General features: G+C 42.2%; 1 protein-coding gene across 2 annotated transcripts in view; it reads right to left on the bottom strand.

Moving 5' to 3' along the window:
• The window catches only part of ssh2a (slingshot protein phosphatase 2a), a 31100-nt gene extending 6330 nt beyond the window's left edge, over window positions 1-24770 (bottom strand). Inside the window, exons 1-8 of one of the 2 annotated variants that reach the window (XM_061681838.1) lie at window positions 24590-24770; window positions 21323-21366; window positions 3671-3783; window positions 3232-3296; window positions 2610-2731; window positions 2318-2383; window positions 2177-2242; window positions 1416-1610 (exon numbers count right to left, since the gene is read on the bottom strand). In XM_061681838.1, the coding sequence (XP_061537822.1) occupies window positions 1416-1610; window positions 2177-2242; window positions 2318-2383; window positions 2610-2731; window positions 3232-3296; window positions 3671-3783; window positions 21323-21366; window positions 24590-24652 (734 nt within the window). In that variant the 5' untranslated portion in view covers window positions 24653-24770. Of the gene's footprint in view, window positions 1-1415; window positions 1611-2176; window positions 2243-2317; window positions 2384-2609; window positions 2732-3231; window positions 3297-3670; window positions 3784-9857; window positions 10300-21322; window positions 21367-24589 lie in introns of those variants that run through there. The other variant, XM_061681837.1, reaches the window with a different exon arrangement.
• Window positions 24771-27085: the final 2315 nt, after the last annotated feature.

The following is a 27085-nucleotide window of genomic DNA, read 5'->3' as shown; positions in this document are numbered from 1 at the left end:
TCGGATCGATTCTTTCAAGTGACCTAATTACCTTCTTCAAAGCCCCTTCTTCCTTTTTGTTAATGCTCGATTGTTCTGAAGAGATGGGACAAACTGAGGGCGAGCTGTCCAATTCTTAGTCAGTTGGTTTGTTTATTTTAGTGCTCTGAGTGTTCTTGACCCCTACAGAATGATTCCTCAGGCTTGAGTGCAGCTATTCTCCTTCGCCAACAAAGACACCACATACAGTCATGACTGAACCCTTCAAAAAAAGTCTTGGCACTCCCGCAGACAACCTGGGGGCAGCTGACCGCAAAAACCCACAGAAAAAGTCATTTTCATATGTATGCCGACACAATGAATGGTGCTGATGAAAGAAATTCCATGCTCTCTATTGGTTTACGTCACTTTTAGCGATGTGAAAACAGAATTAACTCATATTACATAGAAGTTAAAAATTATAAGAGGAAAGAAGACATTATAAGGCTGGGTCAACTTGTGCTGGGCAATAAATACAGATTGGTGTGTGTATGCGCGTATGGGTTTAGTGCTCATAAAACATGGGTGGGCACCTTATTAAGTCCACTCGAACACAAACATATCCCTTGCTGGGAAAGAGTGACGCATTTATGTTCCCAGGAGGGCAGCATGGAATTGTGATTTGTTTTGTTTTTCTTTATTGACAGCCACATTTGCCTATCCCCCCCCTATTCTATTCGGTGGTGGTCCCCCCACCGAATAGAATAGGAGCTCTATTTAAATCTTCCGTTGCCATCGAATGTGTGCTGGGGTTCGCCTGTCACCTGCTTCTGTCTGTTCCGTGTCGCTCTACCTACCTATGTGTCTGCACTCTATTTTTCCAAATGTAAATCAAGACCGCTAAAGCCTCAGCTATTTTGGACACTCCAGAATCTCAGAGCGAAACACACACACGATCCAAATATATGTAGCAAGAGGCACGTGACTAGGCAGAAGGAAGGGGAATTTCCTTGGTATTAGTTAAGCCATAATTCCATCATGGTCATTCCCACTATTTTCAGTGCTTCCTTATGGGACTGTTGACAACTTTGTCATTAAGTGTCCCAATAAGCACGTGTTTAAGTGTACTTACTGGATATACTTTAGCTCACGTGTACGTTTATTTGGTCATCTTCTATGTCGCCTTTCCGTTACAGCAAGCATGTGGACACTCTAGCTCAGTGTTCTGTGGAAAATGAAGCAACTCTATCTGAAGAAGTTGGGCAATGCTCGGACATGTGATGGTCTGACCAAGCTCCAATCTCCTCTGCGGCGGTGGTTTTCAGTAAACGGGCAAATGGAAGGGGTGTTTCAACTTGCTTTCTGACTATAAAATAATTTCAGATGGTCGGAAAACAATAACGGTTGGATGATAAGCAGATCAAAATGTTATGAATGCGAGTTCCTCTTCTACTCACAAATCTGTGAAGAGAACAGGTGAATTGGCACGGTGTGACTCAACATCCTGCATGGCGTTCCACTCGTTGATGCAGAACTGGTTGGAGGAGATCCTGCTCTGATAATAGCTGACCCATGTCAGGAACAGGCTGCCTGGGTAGTAATTGTGGCAGCGGGCAACATCGCACGCTTTGTGAAGCGACTGGAGGGCCGACCTAAGGTGGGCAACAAAAACAAAAAGGATTCCTGATGATTATGGTGCTTCTTGAAAAGGTCAAGGGAGATGTGTTGAACAAGCGAGGCAGACCAGACAGCAGCGGGTTTAAAAGTGTGCAGGCACAAATTACTGAACCAACAGCAAGACAAGAAACGAAGACATGAAAGCACAAGTAGAAAGGAAGGCAATTTGAATTAAGAGAAAGAAAAGCAGGCAAGTAAGTGCAACGGTCATGGGCCATATCGATCTGGCTATCTTAGCATACGTACCACGCTGATTGCTTTTTAGAATGTTCAATAAACTAAAGGTGAAGAATGCCGAAGTGATTCCCGCATGCTTTGATTTTTCCGTGTATAACCCTTAGTGCAGAAGGGTTGGGACACCCCTGGTTTAGAGGGAATGAAGCTAAAGGAGAGTTAAGAAATATAGCGAAGGAGATAAAAGTCTAGACGTCACAGTCAAAGACATAGTGCATGAATTCCTTCACATTATTTCCTTAAGTTGGCATAAAAATCCCTGTAGCTGCAAGCGATGATTCTGAACAAAAAGTAAAATAATGCTTACCACATTGCCTGGACTGAGACTGGCTTGAAAACATGAACACGGTTCACAGTTGACACACTAAAACCTCTGCAAAGGGAAAGAGGAGCAGTTTCAGAAATACAGACACTTGGTCACAGCTATAGGTGTAAAACCAGGGCGTACCCATCTCCATCCAAGTGGATCAGCGTGTCACTCCACAGAGGTAGAACCAGACCCACTGTACAGCAGCTAGTAGGGAGATTCAGCATGTCAAGTATATTAGAAGAGGAGAGTGACTACTCCTGTATTCATTGTAGTTTTGATTCAGACACAAAGCAAATGCAAGAAAACGAACTAGGATGGGCCAAGCTTTTTCATTGCATTGGATCAATCAATCTTGAATTTTGTGCAATTTAATGGGAAATGTACATGGGACTCTATAGGATGGTTAGTTTGCTGCTGCTGTGGTACTAACCTGTCAGAGGAATAGAAGTCCATGCCAAGAACGATGCTTTCCTCTGTGTCTTGTCTACCATTGGTGGAGACAACCACCATGTAGCGGGTTACCTGAGGGTAGGAACTCTCCAGACGTACAGCCTGACAGATGGGGGGGAAATCAGACTGGTTTTTGTATCTGACTCCCACTGTGGTCATTTTCTTGCCTGGTCAATTAAACAACACGCCTGTGCGCTTATCCTAAAATGAGTAGTGAAATGCAGCGATGGCAGATGCTGACAATTAACCGAGAAGTATCTGCAGTACCCATCTAAAATGTTCATTTTGTTCCCCAGATGATTAAACGGTTAGAGAATGTTTGTGATCTCTTCAAAAGAATCATTATTTCCCATTAACGATGAGAGAACCAAATACAGCGGTACAACTTTATATAATAACTACAAATACAACTCTATTATAATGTATATTATGTATAAAAAATGTTTAAATAAAAGCATCCTATACATTTAAATGTATGTACACGTCTACTATACTGTATATATCTAGTGTACAGTATATCCATATCAATAGGGGTCCTACTTCTCCATTGTCTCGTTTGCCACGTCGCAGGTGTTGCGGGAAAGTATGTCAGTGTTACTAACCAGTCGGATTGTATCCTCTGGCCGCAGCACAGTGAACATAGTCTGAAGATGCTTCTGGAGATCCCCTAGCAAAAACCATACACATTTACTCTGGGTTGGTTGAGACATTCTTGGCAGTTAAAAGTTAACATTAGAACCAAGATACTGCGTCATTTCGCTTCGAGCCAGTTCCGGCGACACTGTCTTCATTTTGCTCATCTCTGAATACAGTGGGGAGCCTTCTTTGTTTAAAAACATGGTCGTATTTTTAGAATTGTTTTAGAGTTACAGTTTCACAATGTCCTACACAAACAATTACACACCAAACTGACTCCCCAAAACAATATTATTGGGAAAACCACTCTGTGAACACATGATGTTCTGAAAAAAAGTCGATGAGAGCTCGTGAGAAGGAGATACTTTTATGTAATGCTTGATGCTGGCTATGTCTATCTTTTACCTGTGTGCTTGTTCCAGCGTTGGCTGATATGAGGTGCAAAGTTTGGCTTGGGACTATTTCCTCTTGGGAGGAAAAGGGCTGCACCTTTTACCGTGAGGAAGCTCTCGCTGATACTATAAGGAAAGACAAAAAGGGCTCAAAATTCATACACCTCAAGGACACTTTTAAGCATTTTTTGGCATATGTATACATATTAAAAATGGTCTTATAATATGACAATGGGTAGTATTATGCATACTTCTGGCTTGTGAGATCTAAGACAGAAAAAAAGAAATTAAGGAAACACCTGCATATTTCTCCATCAAACAAGCAAACTGTTGTCAGCCATTTTAATCTTTGCAACTAAAATTCTTGCTTTTTAAATATTCAGCCAGCCCTAAGACGAAACTTGGACGGCTCAAAAAGACAGCAAAGATATCTAATTTAAAAAATGGACCGGTTCATTCATTTCTGTCATTGAAATTATCGCACATGCATAAGTGGTGTGGTCACAGGATTGTGTGTCATTGTCACAGTGCTTGGCAGGAGGCACCCCAAATCAGAGCAAAAAAACAAGCCCAAATGTGAACTCGGAACACAATGTTCTCTGCTCTTCCACACAGCTGGATTACACACACTGAACGCATTCACTGCAGCAGCTGTGAGCAAAGAGGGATGACTGGACTGGGAGGGGACGGAGGGTCTGAGAGGGAAGATAACGCCTGCCCCCCTCCTCCACAATGTTTGAGTAGGGATAAGAGTTGGCCAGCACCCAAAATCTCTGGACCAAAGGTGATCTGTCCCTATTTAGAACACTTAATCTTATTCAGCATGACTGAGGTCACTGCATTGAGGATGACATATTATAAGTAAACTCAGTGTTTAATGGAGAGACCAAACAGTGAGGGCGTGCACGATTCTCAGCCTGTAGCGTGAAAGTGTGAGGCACTTTTTTTTTGTTTAGAGACACCACGTGGCCCACTAAGCAAAGAGACTCTGCAACCAATAATGACTCCGTCAAATCAACTGACATTCAAGGGATCAGCAAAAATACTTAAAGATGGCGACACAGCAAGTGACAGCCATCCAGCATTCAGGTGGCAGTCAAAATAAATTCCATTGTTATTTTAGACTGTGTTAACACAATGCGGTTATCTGGTCAGGATCAAAGCAGACAATGATATATGATGTTCACATTAGGTCCTGATAACTGGAACTGTGACAAATCACCAAAGCTGTCAGCCAGGTTGCATTATTCTCACTCACACTCATTGGATTTATATTCATATGGTGCTGCTTTTACCAGTTGGGATGTCAAAAAGCTAGTAATGAAAAGCCATTTGTTAGAATATGCACGAACACAATCAAACAAGACTGTAATGCGTGCATTTGAGGAAATTCGTTTAAAATATAGTCACTGGACAGCAGATTTGGACATGACAAAAAGAAAGATGTGTGTCAATGTCACAAGCGGTGCATATATGAACATTTGTGAAGCTTTGTGTAATCTGTTATGAAATTGATACCTGTTTGAATATCTCATATCTCGTCCCATCTCTGTTCCCCCCCCCCCAAAGAACACAAAAAAAAATTAACCAAAAACGTAATACATTATATTTAATACTTGATTTCCTTTTTTATTTGTATTTATTTATTTTCTTTTATTTTTTTAAATTGTAGTTTGCACATAAGTCCTGAGAGCCCCTTTTTTATTATTATTATGCTAGTATATGAGACGGGCAAAATATTTTAAACATTATTGTACTTTTGGTAGAGCTCTTGCAATGGACGTTATCAGATTATGCGAGAACCTGATGCTGTGCTTCATGGCTAGTAGCAAAAAAAAAAAAAAAAGGGGGATTCCGGGACGAGGCAAACCTGTTCTGCTGAGCTAAAATAAGGGTGGTTGCATTGCCCCATAAATGAAGATGAGGAACTGACACCTGAAACATACTGAAAAACCTGTACTCAATAACGTGTCAACATGAAAAGACAAAGGGTTTTCATCATAATGGATATTTTTCTTGTTTCTACTCTACAATCACTGAACCGAGTGTCCACAGTTCATGGCGTCCTCTTGTGAAAAACAGGATTTACAGGCATCATGGCATCCCTTTATCCTCAGTAACTTAATCTCTACATTCCTCCAGCAACTCAATCTTACTTCCTGAGTTTTGCTGAGCTCATGCATGAGTAGCATATGATCACTATAGACAGACAAGAACACGAAAGAACAACACAAAACGACAGCCATGCGCAGTGCTCATTTCCCATAACCTAGCCACCCTTGATCCAGCTGTTTCCTTTTACTCCCCCTTCATCACATCCTCTTTCCCGCATTCCCCACGTCTTCTCCTAATTTTTCAACTTGGTCACTCTATTCAGTTTCACCGCAATGACCTTGTAAAGCTGTGATACTGTACACAGTGGCATCACTAATACGACCTTCACCAAGAGTCATAAACGGAAGGCTGTGCATGAGCACAATCACACACTTTTAAACCTGCTCACTAACAGTTACAACGAAATCCAAGCCTGTGAATTGTTGAGGTGGTGGGGTTGTATCAGAATCAGAATCATCTTTATTTGCCAAGTATGTCCAAAACACACAAGGAATTTGGACTGTACCTAAAAATAGACAAGTCCTTTAAAAGTGTCAGCTATTGATAGATGGCATTCACAGTTAGTCTCAGTCTGTTACTGTACGTAAAATCCTTTTGTGGGTTGTCTATGGCACAACGACATGCTGCAGAGAATCAAACAGATCACTTGCAGATGCAAATGAGTGACTGTGTGAAGGCTATTAGAAGTTATACAGGGCCTTCTCACTGCATTACTGTTACCTATGTATGCAGTACATTAGCCTCTAGGCCTGAACTGCCATTTATGATGTTGGAATGGAGTATGATAGAAGGGCGACTCAGTTCTACCTGAAAAGTTGTACTTAACACATACAGTAACACTCACAATTGATTAAATGCAGAATGGTGAGACAATCCATCGAAATGGCTTGTGGGAGCTAACAATATGTAGAAACAAATGGAAAATGAGTAATGGATGAACTAAAAATTGATGGCTCACTTTTCCCGACCTGTGTCCCTGCATCTCAACCGACCAGGGATTTTTTATTTTTTTTTCCTTGCCCCAGTTTCCAAATGGCTTTGGAGGCTGGATAAAGTAGGAAGAGCCAGTCTGAGTGAGTAGGATGGATGTTTTTTTTTTTTTTTAAATTTTTATTTTGGCCAATTGCAGAATGGAGGCAGAGCAACACTCAATCAGTCAGACACAATCATCACTATGTAAGGATCACTCCACATAGAAGGCAGATAAGTGAGCACCCCCCCCCCCCCTCACAACCAGTCTGTGCCCATATTAGTCACTGTGAAGTAGGTTAAATATAGGGCTATGCTCAATGCGGGGAAGGCTCAAAAGGCCTGATGCTGCATGCACCCCCGTGGGAAAGACCATGGCCTGTTAGGCCTTGCTGCGTAAAGGCATCACTGTGGAAAACTGTGACACAATCAAAGAGGACAGTGAAATTCCTGAAGAATTGTGACCATATGGAGACATCCAACACTGAAGTGAAACCCTTTTATTTAAGGGTCACTCTATGCAATCTATCCATCCCCACAACACCAATGTCACATTTAATTCCAGGTTGACTGCAGATCACCAGGCAAAGAGGGACTTGCGGGGATCCAGCAGTGAGGGCAGTCTGTACACAACAGGAATGGAAAAAAGAAAGGTTGGAAACCAGGTCACTCTAAAGATAGACTTTCAGCCACTAATATGTGGACACTATATGGAGAATTGTATTGAAATACACCTCTTAAAAAAGATATGCCTCTTTCTCCCCTCCCTTTCTTTTTTTAACGATTTTTAAAAGTTGCCAGGTGTCTCAATAAATGTGTGTGTGTCTCCGTGAAATGGGTGTGTCAAAATACCCAAAGGATCATGAATTACAGCACATTCACGCCCAATTCTTATAGGTTAAAGCTCCTCTGTGGCAAGGCCCCAGGGGTGGATGAGAGCTGTCCTGTAGGCTCTGCATGTTGTAAGGCTGTCCTGGTTGACACACCTCTGCACCATCGCATGGATATCTGAGAAGCTCGCTCATTCGGGAAGGGCTCAGAGTCAAGCCGCTGCTCCTCCGCATATAGAGGAGCCAGATGAGGTGGCTTGGGCATCTGGTTAGGATGCCCCCAGACGCCTCCCTGGTGAGGTGTTCCGGGCACGTCCGACCAGGAGGAGGCCCCGGGGACGACCCAGGACACGGTGAAGAGACTACGTCTCCCAACTGGCCTAGGAACGCCCCAGAAGAGCTGGATGAAGTGGCTGGGGGTAGCGAGAAGTCTGGGCTTCTCTGCTTCAGCTGCTGCCCCCGCGACCAGACGTCAGATAAGCGGCAGTAAAATGGATGGATGGATAGATGGATGGCTCTGATGGTGTCAAGCATGTGTGGCGGCGACGAGGTAAGAAGTGCAAAATGTGTCTTGCCTACAGTCAAGCAGGGCGTGGGGAGTGTCATGGTCTGCATGAGTGCTGCTGGCACATTTCATTGAAGGAACCATGAATGCCAACATGTGCTGTGACATACTGAAGCAAAGCAGGATTCTCTCCCTTCGGAACGTGAGCAGCAAGGCAGTATTCCAAAATGATGATGCAAAACACACCTCCAAGATGACCACCCCCTTCCTAAAAAAGCTGAGGGTAAAGGTGATGGACTGGCCAAGCATGTCTTCAGGCCTAAACCCTATTGCACATCTGTGGGGTATCTTCATCCTCCCACGAACATAAACCAGTCTCGTAGTTACTGAACATCTATTAAACATAAGAATTTTTAGGACGTCGCAGTGAACACACGCATAGCATTACAAACACTGAAAATGCACAGACAGAAGCATTGGATTATGTGGTGCTACAAATATGAAGGCTATAACCAGTATTCAAGCAGCTTCCTCATCGAAATAAAGCGATTTGAATATCAACTACATCTTGGTTGACACACTGCAGGCACCCCCGCCCCCCGACACACACACTTCAGTTTGGCTTTAACTGCATTCATGTGAAAAAGCAGTGAAAAAACACTGCAATCAAAACTTGTGCTGCCCTCGACTTCCCCAAATCCATGACAGAAGGCAATTTCTCACGCAGAGCTCTGCCAAGTGCTGACTGAACAAGAATGTTACGAAACACTCAACAAAACACAGACAGGGGAGACACAAGAATTTATTTACTGGAAAAGTGGATGAAGTCGATTGAATCACTCATGAATCAAGTATTCAAGTAGCTAGCATTTTAAACCCTTGATTTTCCTCCTGTTTTTCATATTTGCAAATTTTATCTAGACCACATGAGTTTATTGTTTGACGGATGAGGTTTTAAACTTTCCCTTTGGACATGCATTCATGACTTCCTATTTTGACTTCTTATGCATTAAGGTAGCCAAAATATGAAGGAGTACAATTCTCTACCACTACAAACATAAAAATGTATACATCACTGAGAGGGTCAATCAAACCAAAGCATTATTTATTATGGATTGGAGCTCATTAGAACGTGTACCTTACCTAAATGTCCTGTGTGTGTACAGAAAATTAACAAAGTAATCAGGGCATGTCTTGCTCCATGTTATTATTCAAATCTAGTCTTAACCAAATACCAAAAACATATGTTATTGCTGTGGAGAGTATGCTTTTTTTCCCTTTACAAAGTAACATGCAATGTCCTGAGAAACTGATGACAAAACTCTTCTCTTTCGTCATAGGGGGAGAAAACAAAAACAAAAAACAACCCTCTCTGGACAATGCTCCAACTCTCAATTAAGTTTCATAAAAAAATAACCGGTAGTGCATTACACCCAAGGCAAACTCCTCAATCTCTATTTTCCGGTGATGTGACATGAACGAAATATGCCACATGGTTGGACCTGCTCTGTAAAGCCACTGTATGTCTCAATATGGTCAAACAGCAGTGATGATGCTGATGACGATGATAGTGAGTAAGATTCGGGCGGCTACATTGCCAGGAGTACACATTTGGCACATATTGCAAAACTTTTACAAATGTCACAACCCCCAAATTAAATACGTAATATAGCCACAGTATCTTGCATGGGTATTTACAGAGATACGAGTTTGATTATTGTACATAATGAAGGGCAAGCAAGAATCGTTATTCTCAACTTGCTAAATAAGAAAACACTTACAGTTGGTTGATTTGATTATTTGACACCACCGCGTCGTCGCTGAAGTAAGGCACCATTTTGGCCCCGCAACACGAGCAGAAGCTGACCGCCGGCGAGGTGCCGGAGCCGGACACCGCGCCGAGGGTCATGTCGGGCGGATGTCAGGTGCTCTCCGGAACACACAACTTTTACTGCGCTCCTCGACGCGTGTGCTCCGCCATGGCGAAAAGGACACGCTCCGTACCACTTCACGAAACAATGGAGTTGTAGTCAGTGTTAAAAAAAAAAAAAAAAAAAGCCAGTTTAAATAGATGCAAAGTTTTTCCACCTCTCAGACTGAATGGACACAGATATTAGCACACATTACCACTAGTCAGTATTGCCAAAGTCTTTGCTAAAAACGTTATCGTTGTGTTTCCCAAACATATCCCCCCCCCCTACTTGATGTGCCACAAAGACTGGTTTGTACAGTAGTGGAACCAGTGACAGGGTTCACCTCATTCCAGTCACAGGAGGGAGAACCGCGAGGCACGTGCTCTGGGCTGGGCCAAAGCGGGCAGCCAATGAGTAAGAAGCGGGAGGAACAGCGAGATGGGGAGCCAATTGGGACACGAAGAAGGCAGGCCGGCCAAACACGGAGCCAATGACAACACAAAGTAGGCGGGCCCATCTGGGGAGCCAATGAGGGCACGGGGAAGGAATCGCAAGAAACGCCAAAGCCACTGCTCTGCATCCATTCAGAGTAGCTGATCACACCGTTTACATGCTCTTCAATGTCTGGACGTGCGTTTGGCTGTCCAGCCACCGCATGGTTTGCTATAAATAATACTGTCAGTGCAACGGCATGCGTCTTGGAACGGTGATGGGACCCTACTAACCTCAAAAAGACAAAGTGTTTTAAGAGGTCAAATAAAGTACGGCAGGAGTTCAAAGTTCGGTCTTTTGGGAACACTGGAATATCACTCTATAACACTCTTATCTTTAAAATTTGATTGTACATTCCAAAAAAATACATCAAACCGGTAACGTTTCATGTTTGGCAATACTCTTGGCATGCTGTGCACGACTGTGTGCTAGCGGCCGACCAAGTTTAGTGAGCAGTATTTCAAAGTATTAATATTACTGTAAACAACGTGCTGTGTAAAAACTGTATGGGAATCGTAAAGGGTAAAGATGTTCAAGCCTTGATGGAAGTCTGACAAGAACACTCATCGCTCTTGTATTAGAAGGTCTTGTTGTGAGCTAATCTAATCGATGCAGTGCAATCTGCATGAGTTTTTGATTTGCCTTCAAGAGGACTTGTACCCTCTCCACACCCAAATCTTGTGCTTGTGTTACATAAGGAGCAAACCACATGTGAACTAGACAGCAGGAGTCATCTACAATCGGCTTCCAACTGCTTTAGTGGAATGTGACTCCAGTGGAGATGTGCACGCACTTGTCTTCTCAGGCAAATTTGAGGAGGAGAAAGTATTACATGCAGCACTTCCACATCATGTACCCATAGGTGGGTAGTAGAGTAGCCAAATATTATACTCAAGGAAGAGTACTGTTACTTTAGAATAAGATGACTCAAGTAAAAGTCAAAAGTAGTCCTCCAAATAATTACTTGAGTAAGAAAGGACTCCGTGGAAGAAAAAAAAAATACTCAAGTACTACGTAAGTAGTGAGTAACTTTTGATATTTTTGTTTTCTGTAAATCAGAGCATGAATGTCAACTAAAATAAAAAAACATAACAGTCAGTGCAACATACAGTACATAAAATATGTGCAAATTCAGCTTAATCTAAAACAATCTTTGCAAAATAATAAATTAAGCCAAATTCAGCTCCAAGGAATGGTCTTATACTATATTGTTTCTACTTGTTAGACAGCACAATATTGTAGGCTGAGCAGGCAGATTACAAAAACAGGAACAAAGCTGCAGTGAATATAACAAGTATAAATACCCCTGTTCAAATGCCAGGTTTATGTTTTGTAAAAAAAAAAATTTGAGCAAGTTAAATCATTTAAAAACTTTCTCCACCGTTAATGTGACCTACAATTTGAACAACACAACCGGTATATTTCTTTTTGAGAGGGAAGGTGAAAAAAAACAACAACTGAAATAAACTTGAATGTGATTGACTTGGACTTGATGTTTAACTTGCTGCCTTCTTGGCCAGGTCACCATTGCTAAAGAGATGTTCTGTTTTAATTGGTGTTTTACTTGGTTAAATAAAGTTTAAACAACAAAAAAAGAAGATACATTTGGTTGCACAAGGATGCACTCCCTCTTATAACTGCCATGTGGCTGTGTTGGGAAATAACAGATCAAATTCAACCTCATGTTTAATGGGAGTACACACACTCCTGCCACCATTTAAATTTTCAAGTGGAACAACAACACATGCATAGGGCCTTCCAGAAACAGTATTTGCTTTATCCACAAAAAATGACTGCATGAAGAAGCTGTTTGCTAACCAGTCTTATTCATTAAGTGCGTATGTGTGTGTGAGAGAGAGCGAGAGAGAAAGAGAGAGAGAGAACGTACCCCAGAAGGTGCATGTTTTACAGTTACTGTACTTGTGACCATAAAGTAGAGCTCATGTTGCCATAAGCACAGCCAAAACATCAGCAAAAAAGACCTGCAACTTAACGCAAGATGCTTTCTCAAGTTAGAAGTGGGCTGAAATATCCATGTTTGGATACTGATAAAACTACTTTACACGTTAAAGCTGTTGTTTTTCATACTCCGTAATGTAAACACGAGGCGCGCGCTGCTATCGCAACTGACTTAGATTGGGTCGTGAAACCCAATAGAAGTAGTTGTGTGCGGACATGTGACTTTCTTGTGCCGTTTGATTGGTGAATTTGAGTCAAATGTAACTGTGATAATCACGGTGGATTGGAGCAACGGCACCCAATCCGGAAGTCAAAAATGAACGTCTAAACATAGATCGTGCACGCAATTATTGCTAAATGAAAGTAGTGTACGGTATGTAGAGTATTGTAACAGAGTAACAGTACAATTTCTTCTTAACATAAATACATGAGTGAAGGTCAAAGGTATGCTTCATTAAAACTACTCTGACAAGTAAATTTTTTCCAAAATGTTACTCAAGTAAATGTAACTGTAACTGTAGCAGTAAATGTAAATGTAGCACATTCCTACCCACCTCTGCATTTAACTAACAGAGATCCATGCTGAAAGAAGGATTTTTTTTAACCTCATTTTATTACCTAATAGACCTTTTATATTCAGCTGCCATGCCAACATCTAGAGCCCGATGCAATCGGTCAACAGTTTGAAACAATTTAAAACTGCCGCCCACCTTGTCATACCAGCTGGTGCCACGTTAACTTAAAACACTTCTTGGAAGACTTCTATAGCAGATACATTGCATGCAGTGGAGTTATTCTGTACAATAAAATAACCCCTATGTATGGAAATGCAATATAAATGTGTCGGCTGTTATCAACTATGACATGTTTTGGTATTGATTATCTATTTATTAAGCCATTGTTAGCCAGTTTCTGAAAAAAAAAAAATTATTTCTGTATGTTTGTATATGAATTACATGCACAGTGTATCAAATATTGGCATGCATGAAAGCTTGAAGCGTTTCCACGTTCCCAACAAACCCCGTGGCCAACACACCGTTTAACTCAATTGTGTAATACAGGCCTCCTCAAAGTGAATACTGTTATGTCATCTCTCGGAAATTAATATTTTCTTTCATGAAAATCCAGCATTTTATGCATTAGTCTTGCTTGACTTCGTTGAGAAATGTTTAAAAAAAACAACTTGAATTTGGAAACTGTACATTTGCTCACATGTTCATGGAGCATGAAAAATTATTATTTTTCCAGTCAGTGCAATATACAGTACAATGAATATGCAAAAAACAAAAAATGGATGAGTCCAGTTATGTTTTCTTCAATCCCAAGTCTTAATTAGCAACAATGAGAAGCCAAACCGAAAACATGGTTAGGCAGGACTACCTTTTCTGTAACACAATCATCATTTTAATCGAGCAAAAACTAAACCAGAAACTTTGAACAATGTATATGCTAAACGTCTACCACAACAACTCAAAGAATGTTGATATTTAACACTGTGCTCGTCATGTGTCCAACTGATTAGATCACTAACGACACAAACACACCAGCACTTGCTCTGCTGTCGTCACGCTACACCACACCTCGTCTCACCTTCCTATGCACAACTGTTGCATCACAAAGTCAGCTAGTGTCCTCTCATGTTAGCACACAACCCAAACACAGCTGCTCCGATGCTTTAGTCATGAGGTTCTGTTTAGTGCGACCAAATTAACTGGTCTTCGGTGGGAACCTGGATTACAGGCTGGTAACTCGAGATGGATGTTGTTTGTTGTTTTGCTGAGCTCTGGAAAAGTTACACAACTGGACTTTGAGCGAAGGAACAGACACATGGAGGTCAAAGATGAGCTGAGGTTTGAACACGTCAATTAGTTCAGGTTAGAAAGGGTCAGATCATTCAATAAAGACTAGGCTATATGGACATGACCTGAGGACTACAGGGTCACAGGTATGAGAGCGAAGAAGCCAAATATGAACACTCCAGAACGGCAGTTCTTGAACACTTTTCAGGTTGGAAAGATGGATGTTGGTCGACCTCCGATGTTTTCATACAGTATTTGAAAAACATGTTTGCCATTAGATGAGTGTAAAGAAGAAAATGTTCACAGCTATAGCCCAAAAATTAAAAATAATAATTGTGTACCCACTGTATTGATGGAAGAAGGATGCAAACACAGGGTTCAGACAGAGATTATAGCATGTTCAAGAGATGAGTCTCTTCGCATAAACATGACTAACTTTACAATGTACTTTTGCAATTCTTGATTTTGACTTGGATGAGATTCGCCCGTAGTTCCTCAAGACTCTGGATGTTGTAGGGCTGTCCTGGTTGACACGCCTCTGGCAGACTTGGGTGGTGGTCCCCCTTTTTAAGAATGGGGACCGGAGGGTGTGTTCCAACTACAGGGGGATCACACTCCTCAGCCTCCCTGGTAAGATCTATTCAGGGGTGCTGGAGAGGAGGGTCCGTCGGGAAGTTGAATCTCAGACTCAGGAGGAGTAGTGTGGTTTTCGTCCTGGCTGTGGAACAGTGGACCAGCTCTACACTCTTAGCAGGGTCCTCGAGGGTGCATGGGAGTTCACCCAACCAGTCTACATGTTTTGTGGACTTGGAGAAGGCGTTCGACCGTGTCCCTCGGGGTGTCCTGTGGGGGGTGCTTCGGGAGTATGGGGGTATCGAACCCCCTGATACGGGCTGTTCGGTCCCTGTACGTCCGTAGTCAGAGTTTGGTCCGCAAATCCGGCAGTAAGTCGGACTCGTTTCCGGTGAGGGTTGGACTCCGCCAAGGCTGCCCTTTGTCACCGATTCTGTTCAGAACTTTTATGGACAGAATTTCTAGGCGCAGCCGAGGCGTAGAGGGGGTCCGGTTTGGTGGCCTTGGTATTGCATCTCTGCTTTTTGCAGATGATGTGGTTCTGTTGGCTTCATCAAGCCTCCAACTCTCACAGAAGCAGTTCGCAGCCGAGTGTGAAGAGGCTGGGATGAGAATCAGCACCTCCAAATCTGAGACCATGGTCCTCAGTTGGAAAACGGTGGCGTGCCCCTCTCCAGGTCGGGGATGAGATACTGCCCCAAGTGGAGGAGTTCAACTATCTTGGGGTCTTGTTCACGAGTGAGGGAAGAATGGAACGTGAGATCGACAGGTGGATCGGTGCAGCGTCTGCAGTGATGCGGACTTTGTATCGATCCGTTGTGGTAAAGACGGAGCTAAGCCGGAAGGCGAAGCTCTCGAGTTACGTTCCTACCCTCACCTATGGTCACAAGCTGTGGGTCGTGACTGAAAGAACAAGATCCCGGGTACAAGCGGCCGAAATGAGTTTCCTCCGCAGGGTGTCCGGGCTCTCCCTTAGAGATAGGGTGAGAAGCTCGGTCATCCGGGAGGATCTCAGAGTAGAGCCGCTGCTCCTCCACATCGAGAGGAGCCAGATGAGGTGGCCGGGGCATCTGATTCGGATGCCTCCCGGATGCCTCCCTGGTGAGGTGTTCCGGGCACGTCCCACCGGGAGGAGACCCCGGGGACGACCCAGGACACGCTGGAGAGACTACATCCTTCGGCTGGCCTGGGAATGCCTCGGGATACCCCCGGAAGAGCTGGATAAAGTGGGGGAAGGGAAGTCTTGTCGTCCCTGCTAAAGCTACTGCCCCCGCGACCCGACCCGGATAAGCGGTAGAGAATGGATGGATGGATGGATGGATGAATTTTGACTTGCATAATGTAATGTACATCTCTTCAGCCATGTTTTACTGACCAGAGATGCATTTTATTGTGTGGGTCGGAAATTAGTGTAACACTTTTTGTCGCCAGGCTCCCTCAAAATCTGGTTAAAAATAGTGTGGCGTGTATAGTTTTAACATCTCTACATGGGGTGTGTGTGATCATTTTGTCCAAACAGAATCCTTAACATTTTGGGCTAAAGTAACCTAGCTCTGCTTGTCAGCATCCATGTGACAGCTGACACACTTGTAATGAGACTTTTAATAGCATGACATGGACAGACCAAATGTCACGATGTATTTGTTAGACCTACAATCTGCATTTCAGCGGGTCCCTCTTTCCACACTAATCCTGGACAGGAAATTAAAAAAGACTGAGGAAAGTGCTTCATGTTATTAAGCCAAGCAAACAGTCTATATTTACAGTGGATATATAAAGACAACACTCCACAGTTGAAATGCTAGTGTTTGTGATAGGTTTAATTGTGAACACAAATTTCATCTATAAATATGAGAGGGTAGGCATGATGATGACCTTGTATTACATACTATGCAAAAACACAGAACAATACAAGGAAAAGGCCGAAGTACGGACGATGTAAAACGCAAATAAAAGGGACAGCACTTATTTTTCCACAAGCGTTTCCTAAACCTCAATTTCTTTTGAAAGGTATACTATACAATTAACCACATTATCACAACCCCCCCCCCCCCACACCAATGAGGTATGTTTGGATAAACTTATAGTAAAAAAGTTTCAAACAGTTTCGAGTTTTTAAAACATTTATTTATAATAATTTTGTACTGTGTGTTTTTAGGCCACAAAAAAAATGAAAAAAATAAAAAAGTGCTTCAATTTAATGGGGGATCAACCTTCAACTCTGACTGCTGTTTCCTATCACAATATCCTCGCAAATGCCCGTAAGGAGCAGCCCCTTTTGTTTGATTGCCAAAGCAGGACATTCGTCACTAGTTTTGCAGTTGGTCCAATTGTTTAAATAATAATGACAAAATAAATAAATAAAAAAAAGTCTGACTGTTCTTAAGGGAACTGAAATATCTCTTACAGTAGTCGTGCTATACTGGCGTGTGTGATGCAAAGGAGTAGTGATGATGCGTGAAGTTAGTCTTTGAGAAAAGACATAATATACTTAGCGTCCCGCTCATATTCTGGGGCCCCTCCACAATAACACTGGCCTTTACGGCGCCTTGGATCCATACGCAGGGTGGCCAACAAAGTTAATTAGCCCACGGCTGTTATGTAATACACATTAGGGGTCACCCAAGAAGGTCTCTGGCTGCAATCGGCATGTTAGCGCGTTAAGCAATGCTGAACAAATGGTGAGCTATGAGCAAAATGGTGAAAGAGGACGTTGATGATGCAGGGGGGAATATGTACAACGTTTATGTCAGTGAGTATGACTTCACCGGCTGCTGCTGTGTTCATGTATTACCTAACAGATAATGGGGAACATACGTCCTTTTAGGCTTTATTGGGGTGTGTGCTCAAGGTTCGTAGGCGTGATGTCGCCATGTTTTAAAAATGTGTGTGATATAACAGACTAGCGTATCTGACATCAGGATCAAATTGAAAACTGTGCACATAGCAAACCGCAGGAAAATCTTTACGTCACACTTCACATTATTTTCAGTGCAATTCATCAATGTCGCTGCAATTTCCTTCTTCCCCTCACAAAAGGACAGAATGTTCAGCTAAACAATAATTCACTCATAACTAGTTCCACCAAAATCTGTTTCAAGCAGATTAAGACTCAGTGGTTATGTTAAGAAACAAAAAAGACAGTTTAAGTTGGAGAATTATGCATGTTCTTACTGTGTTGCTCCTTACTACAGAAACAACAGATCTTCGATGCTGCATCTGTGATTAATTGGCTTCAACTTGCTGTTTGGAATGACCTCATTGATATAATGGCATTATTTAATTGCTCAGGTCTGAGAGTCTCTATATTTTACCTAAGTCAGGGCTCGAGACTGCGACCAAATTTGTCGCATATGCGACCTGTTTTTCAGCTTGTGCGATTAAAATTTTAATTGTTGCACTTGCGCGAGTGCAAGTTTTAATGGCTGAAAGTGTTTTCCACTGCAATCTCCTCCTGTATGAGAGAGAGAGCGAGCGCTGTGATGCGGTATCAATGTTATTAATTTCATTTGTGTCATCCATGCCTGGTTTGGGGACTGACTTTAAATAGGTAAATTGTTTTGTTTTGCTAGTAAATCATTAGCAAAATAGTGTAAATGATACTTTTATATGGTGGTGGTACATTTATGTAGTCATTTTGTTCATGTTAATCATATAGTCGTGGTAATGCTCAAAATTAAGTGGGTTTTCCCAGGGGAAGAGGGTTAGGAGCCCTCAACAGGTTACTGGCCCCTGTAGTGGAACAAATGATCAAATACAAGTAAAGCCTTTGTTTTTTTTTCATTTTATTTTAATTGACCTGTTTTGTCTGCTGCTGCTGGTTGGGAACAAACGTCTTGTTCCCATTAACAAAAATACCATATCTCGAGTCACTGTCAATCGAAACTATAGTATGCCATGGTCATGCTGTACCTCCTCAAAAAAAGGTGCAACCCAATCATGTGTTACTAGTGCAAAAGTTAGTGTAGAGCTGTGCCAGTGTGTGAATGAGTTCAGAATTGAAGACTGCGACCCCGCAACTGACACCACCCAATATGCCCCCTCCCCCACCAAGTTATGCACAATCCAAAATGTAATTCCAACAACTGTAGCTGCTTAGTTACTTAGTAAGCGATTCATCATTCAGTTTGATTCAACTGGAAATTGAATCCTAAGTATTGTGTCCATTAACCGGTACACCAGCAACGGAAATTTACAAGACTTGGTCACAGTTGACTCCTGAGACTCATGAGAGGGCGAACCGGTCCAAAACGCACATGAATGAAATGTGAGAGATAATCTCAAACAAAGCCCACGCCAGAGGGTGAAGAGGAAAATGGAGATGACGCAGATGGTACAGAGACTTTGAGAATGCTTTATTTGTTATGTTTGGGATTTATGACAAATGCCTTACATTGTTTTAACAGTGTAAGAGACCTACAGCCTCTTGAAAGGTTGAACATTCCGGGAATTGCTCAGTACAAAAGCTACAGTGATTCTTCTATATAATATTGTAGCAGGGGAAGAGAATGTGATAACTTATTAGCTGTGAGAGGGATCAATTCCAACCAATAGAGAGCTGAAAAAAAAATCATCTGACCTCAGCAACCCCCAATATCAGATACTGTATCTTTCCAAATCAACAGGGATCCTGTTCTTTGAGATCTTTTTCCGTAAAGTTTGAAGACTGGTTTAACATTGTAGCTGGCAGAGTGCTGAATTTTATTTCAGTTAGCCCACCAATCATACCGTATGTGCCTTGTTTTGGTATTGAGCTACAAGCTAAATTAAAAAGATAATTTAAACAATGATTGAAAATTATGAAATTGCACTGACAAGAAGGTTCCACAAAATCTTTGTGCTGCATTCTCTTCCTTTCCCCGGAACTACAATTAACTATTCATGCGGTCAATAACAGAGTCAAAGCTTTTTGTGAACTCAGTTTCAAGTTGTATGTTGCTGTGTGCAGACACAGTGCATCCATAAAATGAGTTTCAAGAACTACAGTATGGTGGACAGTTACAATAATTCAACGGCATCACAACACAGGTGAAACACACACAACCAGAGTGTTTGACTGTTTTTCTCCGCCATTGTCGGTTTATGTTCTGTTGAGATCAGTGACTAAACAAACCACAGTCGACCAAACTAAGTAAAACAAGATTTATGAATACCCTGAAAGCGCAGATACACACTTTAAAAAGCCACTCATCAATGCAACCACAACCATCTTGCGCAAGATACAACATCAGGAGTCTGACCAAACACTGATGAGAATGCTAAACAAAGACATCATTTGTCTGCTCAGAGAGGCTTGATCTAGAAAACTAATGCTGTGTCAAATTGACATTGTGTTTTAAGACAAAAAAAATACACAGTTAGGGCTTGTGTTTTCCGTTGGATTTTCACTGACAGGAATTTATTTAATATTTATTTATTATAATATAAAAAACATTATACACAGATTTACTCCAAAATTTTGAGCGTCGTCTTGCATCACATGACACAAAATGTCAGCATACGGCACAAGACCTCATCGCACATCACGTGAACTATGGTCAGTCTGTCTTTAAAAATTAACCAGGGTGTGGTTGTGACTTTTGCTTTTTCGTGGACCAGTGCATTTAGGAGTGGGACGTCTGGGCTGGTGTGGCCATCCCCACAGACGACTTCAATCTTGTCCAATCGAAGCGGCTTCTTTCATTCCTTTTAAAAGCGGCATAATAAGTATCTGTCTGCCTGCTCCTTGATCAAATTCACCAAAATCGTATTAGACTAGCTGCACCAAAAGTTAGACATGGTCTGAGCAGGCTAATGTTCAGACCAATTTTCAGTCACCAAATTATCACATGGGCCAGACGGATGTCAACGGACACACCCTGGTTGTGTTGGTACGTCCATCTTGGCGAGCCTCGCATTTGCACGAAAATCAAGATATGACATCATTTACGGTCCTGCACACGTTGCACAGTCTATGAGAATAGAGCAGAGTGTTTAATTGTTTTTACATCTTAATATTAATGACTATTACTTAATTCAAAACTTTATGGCAGTTAAGAATGCAATGAACTTAAAATATATATATATAAATAAATAAATAAATAAAAAGCCTGTACAACAAGTTTTATAATGATGACATTTTGACCCTGGAATGGATAATTTATATTTTTATCATTTTCTTTTTACAAAAAGAAAATGGAAGTTTAAGTGCATCTTTCACTGCACGTTAACAGCTAATGCAGTCTCCTTGAGTAAACCAGCAAGACCAGAGTAATCAAACCAGCATTTTATTTCTTGCAATTTTTAAAACGTATTATGATTTAGAGTGTTAAAATATAAGTGTCATCCATTATTTCATTCAATTAAGTGTTACATGTGTTTACTGAGCGCATGTCGAAAATTTAGTCGTGAAATGGGATGATATTGATATGCAACCTCCCCCTAGTGGTGCAACTTGCAAACTGCAACAGCCTGAGAACATAGAGGAATGTTGTGTGAGTGTGTGACTGACTCAACAGGATGTGGGCTCACCTTCTGGGCTGGGAGCGACAGTCATCCTCACCACTGCCTGCCTCCTAAAAGAAGGGGGGGGGGAAGATTTAAAATGTAATTAATACCAGCATCCGTTCACATCAGCAGAGAGCTGAGAGAACACAGTGCATCAGGCAGGCCAGGACGGTTGCTTATATCACTTGCTGAGGCAGTCAATTAACCCTACATTAAAAGAGAGAGAGAGAGAGAGAGAGAGAGAGAGAGAGAGAGAGAGAGAGAGAGAGAGAGAGAGAGAGAGAGAGAAAGTGACTTTTCATTTGTGATATGAGGCACTCGGCTCAGAACAGACAGAAGGGATAAAGCTTAAATAGACTCCATGCTCTTCACGTACTGCCCCAAACGCAATCATCCTCCCCCACCTCAGGAACCAGTTCACCACAAACAAACATTTTAATCCCTCTGGTAATCCCTCCAAAAACTCAGGAACGTTTTCTTCGGCATCAATCTGTCAACCATGGGGAAGGCATGGGCCAAATCTACATTACGTACACAGCCCAGAAGGCAACGGGAATAATGCAAGAACAGGATTTATACTGCAATTGCTTGTCGATAAATAATGGTGACAGGGAAAAAGATGCAGGTGTACAATAGTGAGAAGAGGCGCATTTAGCTTGATCCAGCGCTCCCAGTCCAATCCCAAAAATCTGATCAAGTGAGTGGACAGCCGCCGGGCCGAGGGATGTTCCCCGCATCAGCCATCCCCGTGAACTCACTTTAAGACAAATGGGCAAACAAGACCGAGGGACAGACAGACGCGTCTGCATCAAATTTTTGGTTGCCTAAATGGAAAAAGAGTTAAAAAAATATGAAAACCTCTCAGTATGACGCGATACACTTCTACATTACAATTAACTCCAAACAACCATGATATTGAATATACAGTATTCTACCTCTCTCCATTATCATCTTTTTTAAAGGCAGACCATTTGATACAGATCTTTTATTGTATTATCAATGTTTTGTCCCAGTGGTCGTAATGTCCCGGCGATTATTTTTCTATACCATAATAAGCAACGGGGTGTAATGCACACGCTCATCTCTATGGTTACCACAGCTGCATGCATGTGCAGGGAGTGGCCTTATAGCCAATGAGAAGAGGGGGATTGGGTGAGCTGCTAGGCAGATTACGGCACACGAGGGCGGCCGCTCCCCGCTGTGCTGACTGCGAATAACACCAGCTGGGACAACTGCTGGGTCAATATTTCGGAAGATGTGTTCAAAGGCAAAATATGCTAGAAAGCTACAGGGATGAATGTATAGGGAATTATATGATATTCTGCCGTATTTTTATTGGCCCTTTTTGATACTTATTTCCTGCTGCTTTCACGCCACATACTGTATACATAAGAGCCTCATCCAGACGTGTCCCACATTATGTGCAGTATACAAACGTATTGTTCCTACATGCTTTTGGAACATAGATTGCTTTTTTTTTTTGGGGGGGGGGGGGGGTGTCACGCTATCTATTACATTTTTGAGGTCACTGTTCTGTTCTCACTGTGAGAAATTAAACAACAGTAAATATTTACAGAAAAATCAGGATAATTTACCAATTTTACATAATAACGCCCGCACACACAGTTCCCATGCCCACAATTTGGTGAAAATCATCCGCCATTTCCAAGCGATGGGCAAAGTCCAGCCAAAAGGTAAGCAGAGCTGCTGCTGTGTCAGTGCAGGTTTTGGCATTAACTTTGATAACACGCAAAGATTCAAATTTTTGGTGAAGCTGTCAACATGGGGCGGATATATACGTGTTTGGCGAGCCGCTGGTAGCTGCTGCATGCGTCACATGCACTGATCCACACACTAAACGACAAGTGTACTACGGAGGCCCGGTGATGACGCGCTGCCTCCATTAAGGCTCGCTTTTTTTTCTTCAGACTTGTCTAGGCTGTTTGCGAACCAGTATTTCTTTTCATGTGATGCCATCCATAATTCGGCCTGTTTGCTGGCTTTTGGTAGTTGGCTGGTTATGGGAGTCACGTCCTTCTTTTTTTTCCCCTTCACGGTCTGAAAAAAACAAAACTAAACAAGAAAAACAAAAAAAAACTCTTGGACGTGTTTGCAAAGTACTCTGGGTTCACATCCATAAATTCACACGTTAAACCACAGAGAGTGATCAAGTACCATTGCTTTACATTTAAATCTATGTTAGTTTTTTTCCATTAAAAGTTAATGGTAACGAATACCTCCTCTGTGGAATCTGAGCACAACTTCATGTACCTGGAGCGAACCAACAGGCGGCCGACAAAAGGACTTGGACAGTTTGCTGCAGGAGTGTAAATTATGTCTGCCGCCCTCTCGTCTCTCACTCCTTATTCATTGGAGTGAGGTTTGCGCCTAATTCAATTACTCAGTTATCAGTAAAGTCTGAGTGGGTGTGTTGAGCTCTTTCAAACATTTATTGATTTATTATATAGCCAAAAAATAAATCCATATATCCATCCATTATCCAGATCAGGGATAAAGGTCAGATATTTCCGCTGACTTTTTGAAATGCAGGGTACAACAATTAAGATTAAAAACAGCTGATTGATACTCAATTGGAGCACGGTGAGCAATGGTCAAGAAGTGCGAGTCACAGCTCTAAGGTTCGGGGTTTGAATCTCTGCTACGGCCTTTCTGTGTGTTTGCATGTTCTCCCCTGTGCCCCCCCCCCCACCCCCAAGTACTCTTCACATTCCAAAAACATGCACGTTCACTGAAGACTTGTCTCAGTTGTCCATGTGACTTTGCATGGTTTTGCCCTGACATAAAAAGTGACCAGTCCAGGGTGTACTGGGACTCATCCTGGGAACCGACACTGACCGCACAGGCTTCCAATGGCAATTGCATCTATGGAAGTGGAAGCCACACGGCCGCGTGTCAGTGTGACTCAGCAGCTTTATGGAGGAGTCAAAAGGAGATAAGAGGACGCCCGAAGGAGCTGCTTTCTCGCGTCTTCCTGAATAGACTCACGAGGAAGTAAGTTAGCAAACTGCTAATGATGTAGCTGCACTGACTGTTAGTTGTCTTTTTTTTGTTTGTTTGTTTATTGGTTTGTTGAACAAACGGGTGGTAGCTTGAACAAGAAAACTGAGAAAGGGAAATTAACTTTGAGCTGATATGCTGCAAAGTTAGCGCTAAGGGATGAAGTGAGCACCAAAAAAACAAACAAACAGAAAAACCAGTTACATTCGGGACGGAGCTTTCCGCCAGATGTCAAAAAACAAACAAACAAAAAACACTTTGGCGGATACTCACCGACACACAGGGGCTGGAGGTAGTGCTCGGGGTCGGTGACCGCTGGACGGTAACCAGCGCCATCCCGGCTCGCACCACCTCGGTCACCTACAAGCGTAAAAAGTCGCAATGCTGGACATTTTCCTGAGACGTAAACTACAGTTAGCTTTTGAGGTGAAGTCTAGTGGCTGGTGTTACCCGGCGTCGTAGCACCGGACATTTTCATCAGCGACATCCGGCGTTCATTGTAAAAATTTAATGACGCCATTTACTGTTATCATATTTCTGAGTATCCTGAACTGTATCATTCTTAAAAAATATATAGCGTTTTTTAATTGAAATAAAATGTATATTAAAAAAAAACATGCTTTCATTTTTATGAGCGTATTGTGCCTCGGTGTTGACGAATGTAGCTTTTATTTTGAAAGGTATATCATCAAGCCCTTTCCCTCCGCTTTAGATGCCATCGGTTGGCTTGATTTCATTTTCTCGGCTCGGCAGCTGAAGTTGTGCGCATGCGTTGTAGTGGCCGGCTGTTAAAAGGGCGTGAAGGCTGTCTGGCGCGAACATCTTGATTTTCTTGACACAAGACGCACTCATCAATTAAGTAATATAATGAAGACTGAAAAGATCGCTACACCAATAGCGTTAAAGTGTTTGTTGGTGACTGGGGACATGTAGGATCCTGAATTATGCATTTGTGTGCCCATGTCTGTTACTGGTGCAGATGACCTGACCCCATTCATTCTCTTGGTACATGACATGGGGTGTCAAAGCAGGTGGTAGTGTTTTTTGTTGTTGTTGTTTGTTTTTTTGTTTTTTCTTCTCCTAGTGTCAAAGCACACATCAAATGACCTATCATGGTACAGCGTCATTGATTGAAAAATGATAACTTCTTTACTTTAGATTGGAATAGTTAGACGGGAAGGGGGTCGAAATAATAAAAGAAAAAAAAAGAAAAGAAAAAGCTGAGAGTCAGTGTGAAGCAATTGATTCATTGCATGATCTGGGTCATTGCCAGCGCCTCAGTCCTCAACCTGACCCCCTTAACTGCTTCCTCCCAATCCCCCACCCTTCCTCCATTTCAAAGAAAATCAGAAGCAACGTGACATCTTCAAACATAAATAGTGCACCTGTGAGCTCATGTGGAATGAGCGAAAATGGACTCTTTAATTGGAACTAAGTGATGAACACAGATATGCTTGTAAAAAGAAGAGCGCTCCAATGATTGATGACATCTCCCCCTTTGCACGTGCACCTTGATAATGAATGTGAGCGCTCAAGCATGGAGGCCATCTTTGGCCTTCTTCGTGCCAGCTCGCTCAGTATGCAACCCGAGCCACGGTACTGCTAAATGAAGGTGAAGGTGGACGAGGTCGTAGAGGTTGTAGATTTTTCGCTCACTGGACGCCGCAATTAAAGAAGGCGCTGGTGAAGGATGCAAAAGGGTGCTGTAGAAAACAAGATTAGGATTAGAGCGGAGGTTAATTCTACTTCGGGGGCTCTATAGTGTCACCGCAGAAGCTATGAGACGAAAGACAATCCTCTTCTAATTAAAGCTCTGCTCAGCATTAGAGCTTGCAAACAGATTAAATGTGTGTCCGGGGTCAGAGAGAGAGAGAGAGAGAGAGAGAGAGAGAGAGAGTGTGTGTGTGTGTGTGTGTGTGTGTTTGTTCGGCCTATGTAAAGGAAAGCAAAACAATCAGCACAGATTTGCAGACAGTGATGGTGAAAACAGGTTTCGTTGACAGCATGTTGTTTCTCGACCAACAGGGGGAGACACGCGCCCATTCTAATAACTTCCTGACTGGAAATGTCCACTTTTCCACTGACTTATTAGTATAGTTATATATACTTAGAATGTAGATAGATAATTTGTAGATTACAATATACTTATTTGTGTATGATAACATGTAGGTGATTTGGAGAAAACTATTAAGATAATAATTTTTACAAAACAAGCAAGTAGTACAATGACCTGTTGGTCGAGAGGTTTTGGGTTTGAATCTGGGCTCCACCCTGCGTGGCGTTTCCATGTTAGGTTAATTAACAACTAATAAAAATAATGATAGTAATGAGACTGCTGTCCAGAACATTACTTAGAACTGTACTTTTATGGTGGTCATGTAACTGTGTAAGTTTAGGGTGAGAGGTGGCGCGCAACCTGGACTGGTAACCGGTCACTCGCAGGGCTAACACATTGACAGACCAAACCGTTCACACAAATTCATACCAAAGGAGCATTTTAACACTTGCTGTATTTCAAAGCCAAAACATATATATAGGGTTAGGGTTAGGGTTAGGGTTATATATATATATATATATATATATATATATATGTAATGAGAGGACAAAACATTGAGCTTTTGCTTCTGTTTATATGTTGGGAACGATGATATGATCCAAGAAGCCAAGTGTGTGTGTGTGTGTGTGTGTGTGTGTGTGCTTCGCAGAAGTCCCCCTCTGCAAAGATAAGATGGTATTCTCCCTTCTTGCAAAATGAGTTCATTAGAGGAG

This window comes from Phycodurus eques, chromosome 7 (genome assembly GCF_024500275.1).
Source record: "Phycodurus eques isolate BA_2022a chromosome 7, UOR_Pequ_1.1, whole genome shotgun sequence".
In the NCBI taxonomy this organism is placed as follows: domain Eukaryota; kingdom Metazoa; phylum Chordata; class Actinopteri; order Syngnathiformes; family Syngnathidae; genus Phycodurus; species Phycodurus eques.
This window is presented reverse-complemented; position numbering and strand designations above follow the sequence as displayed.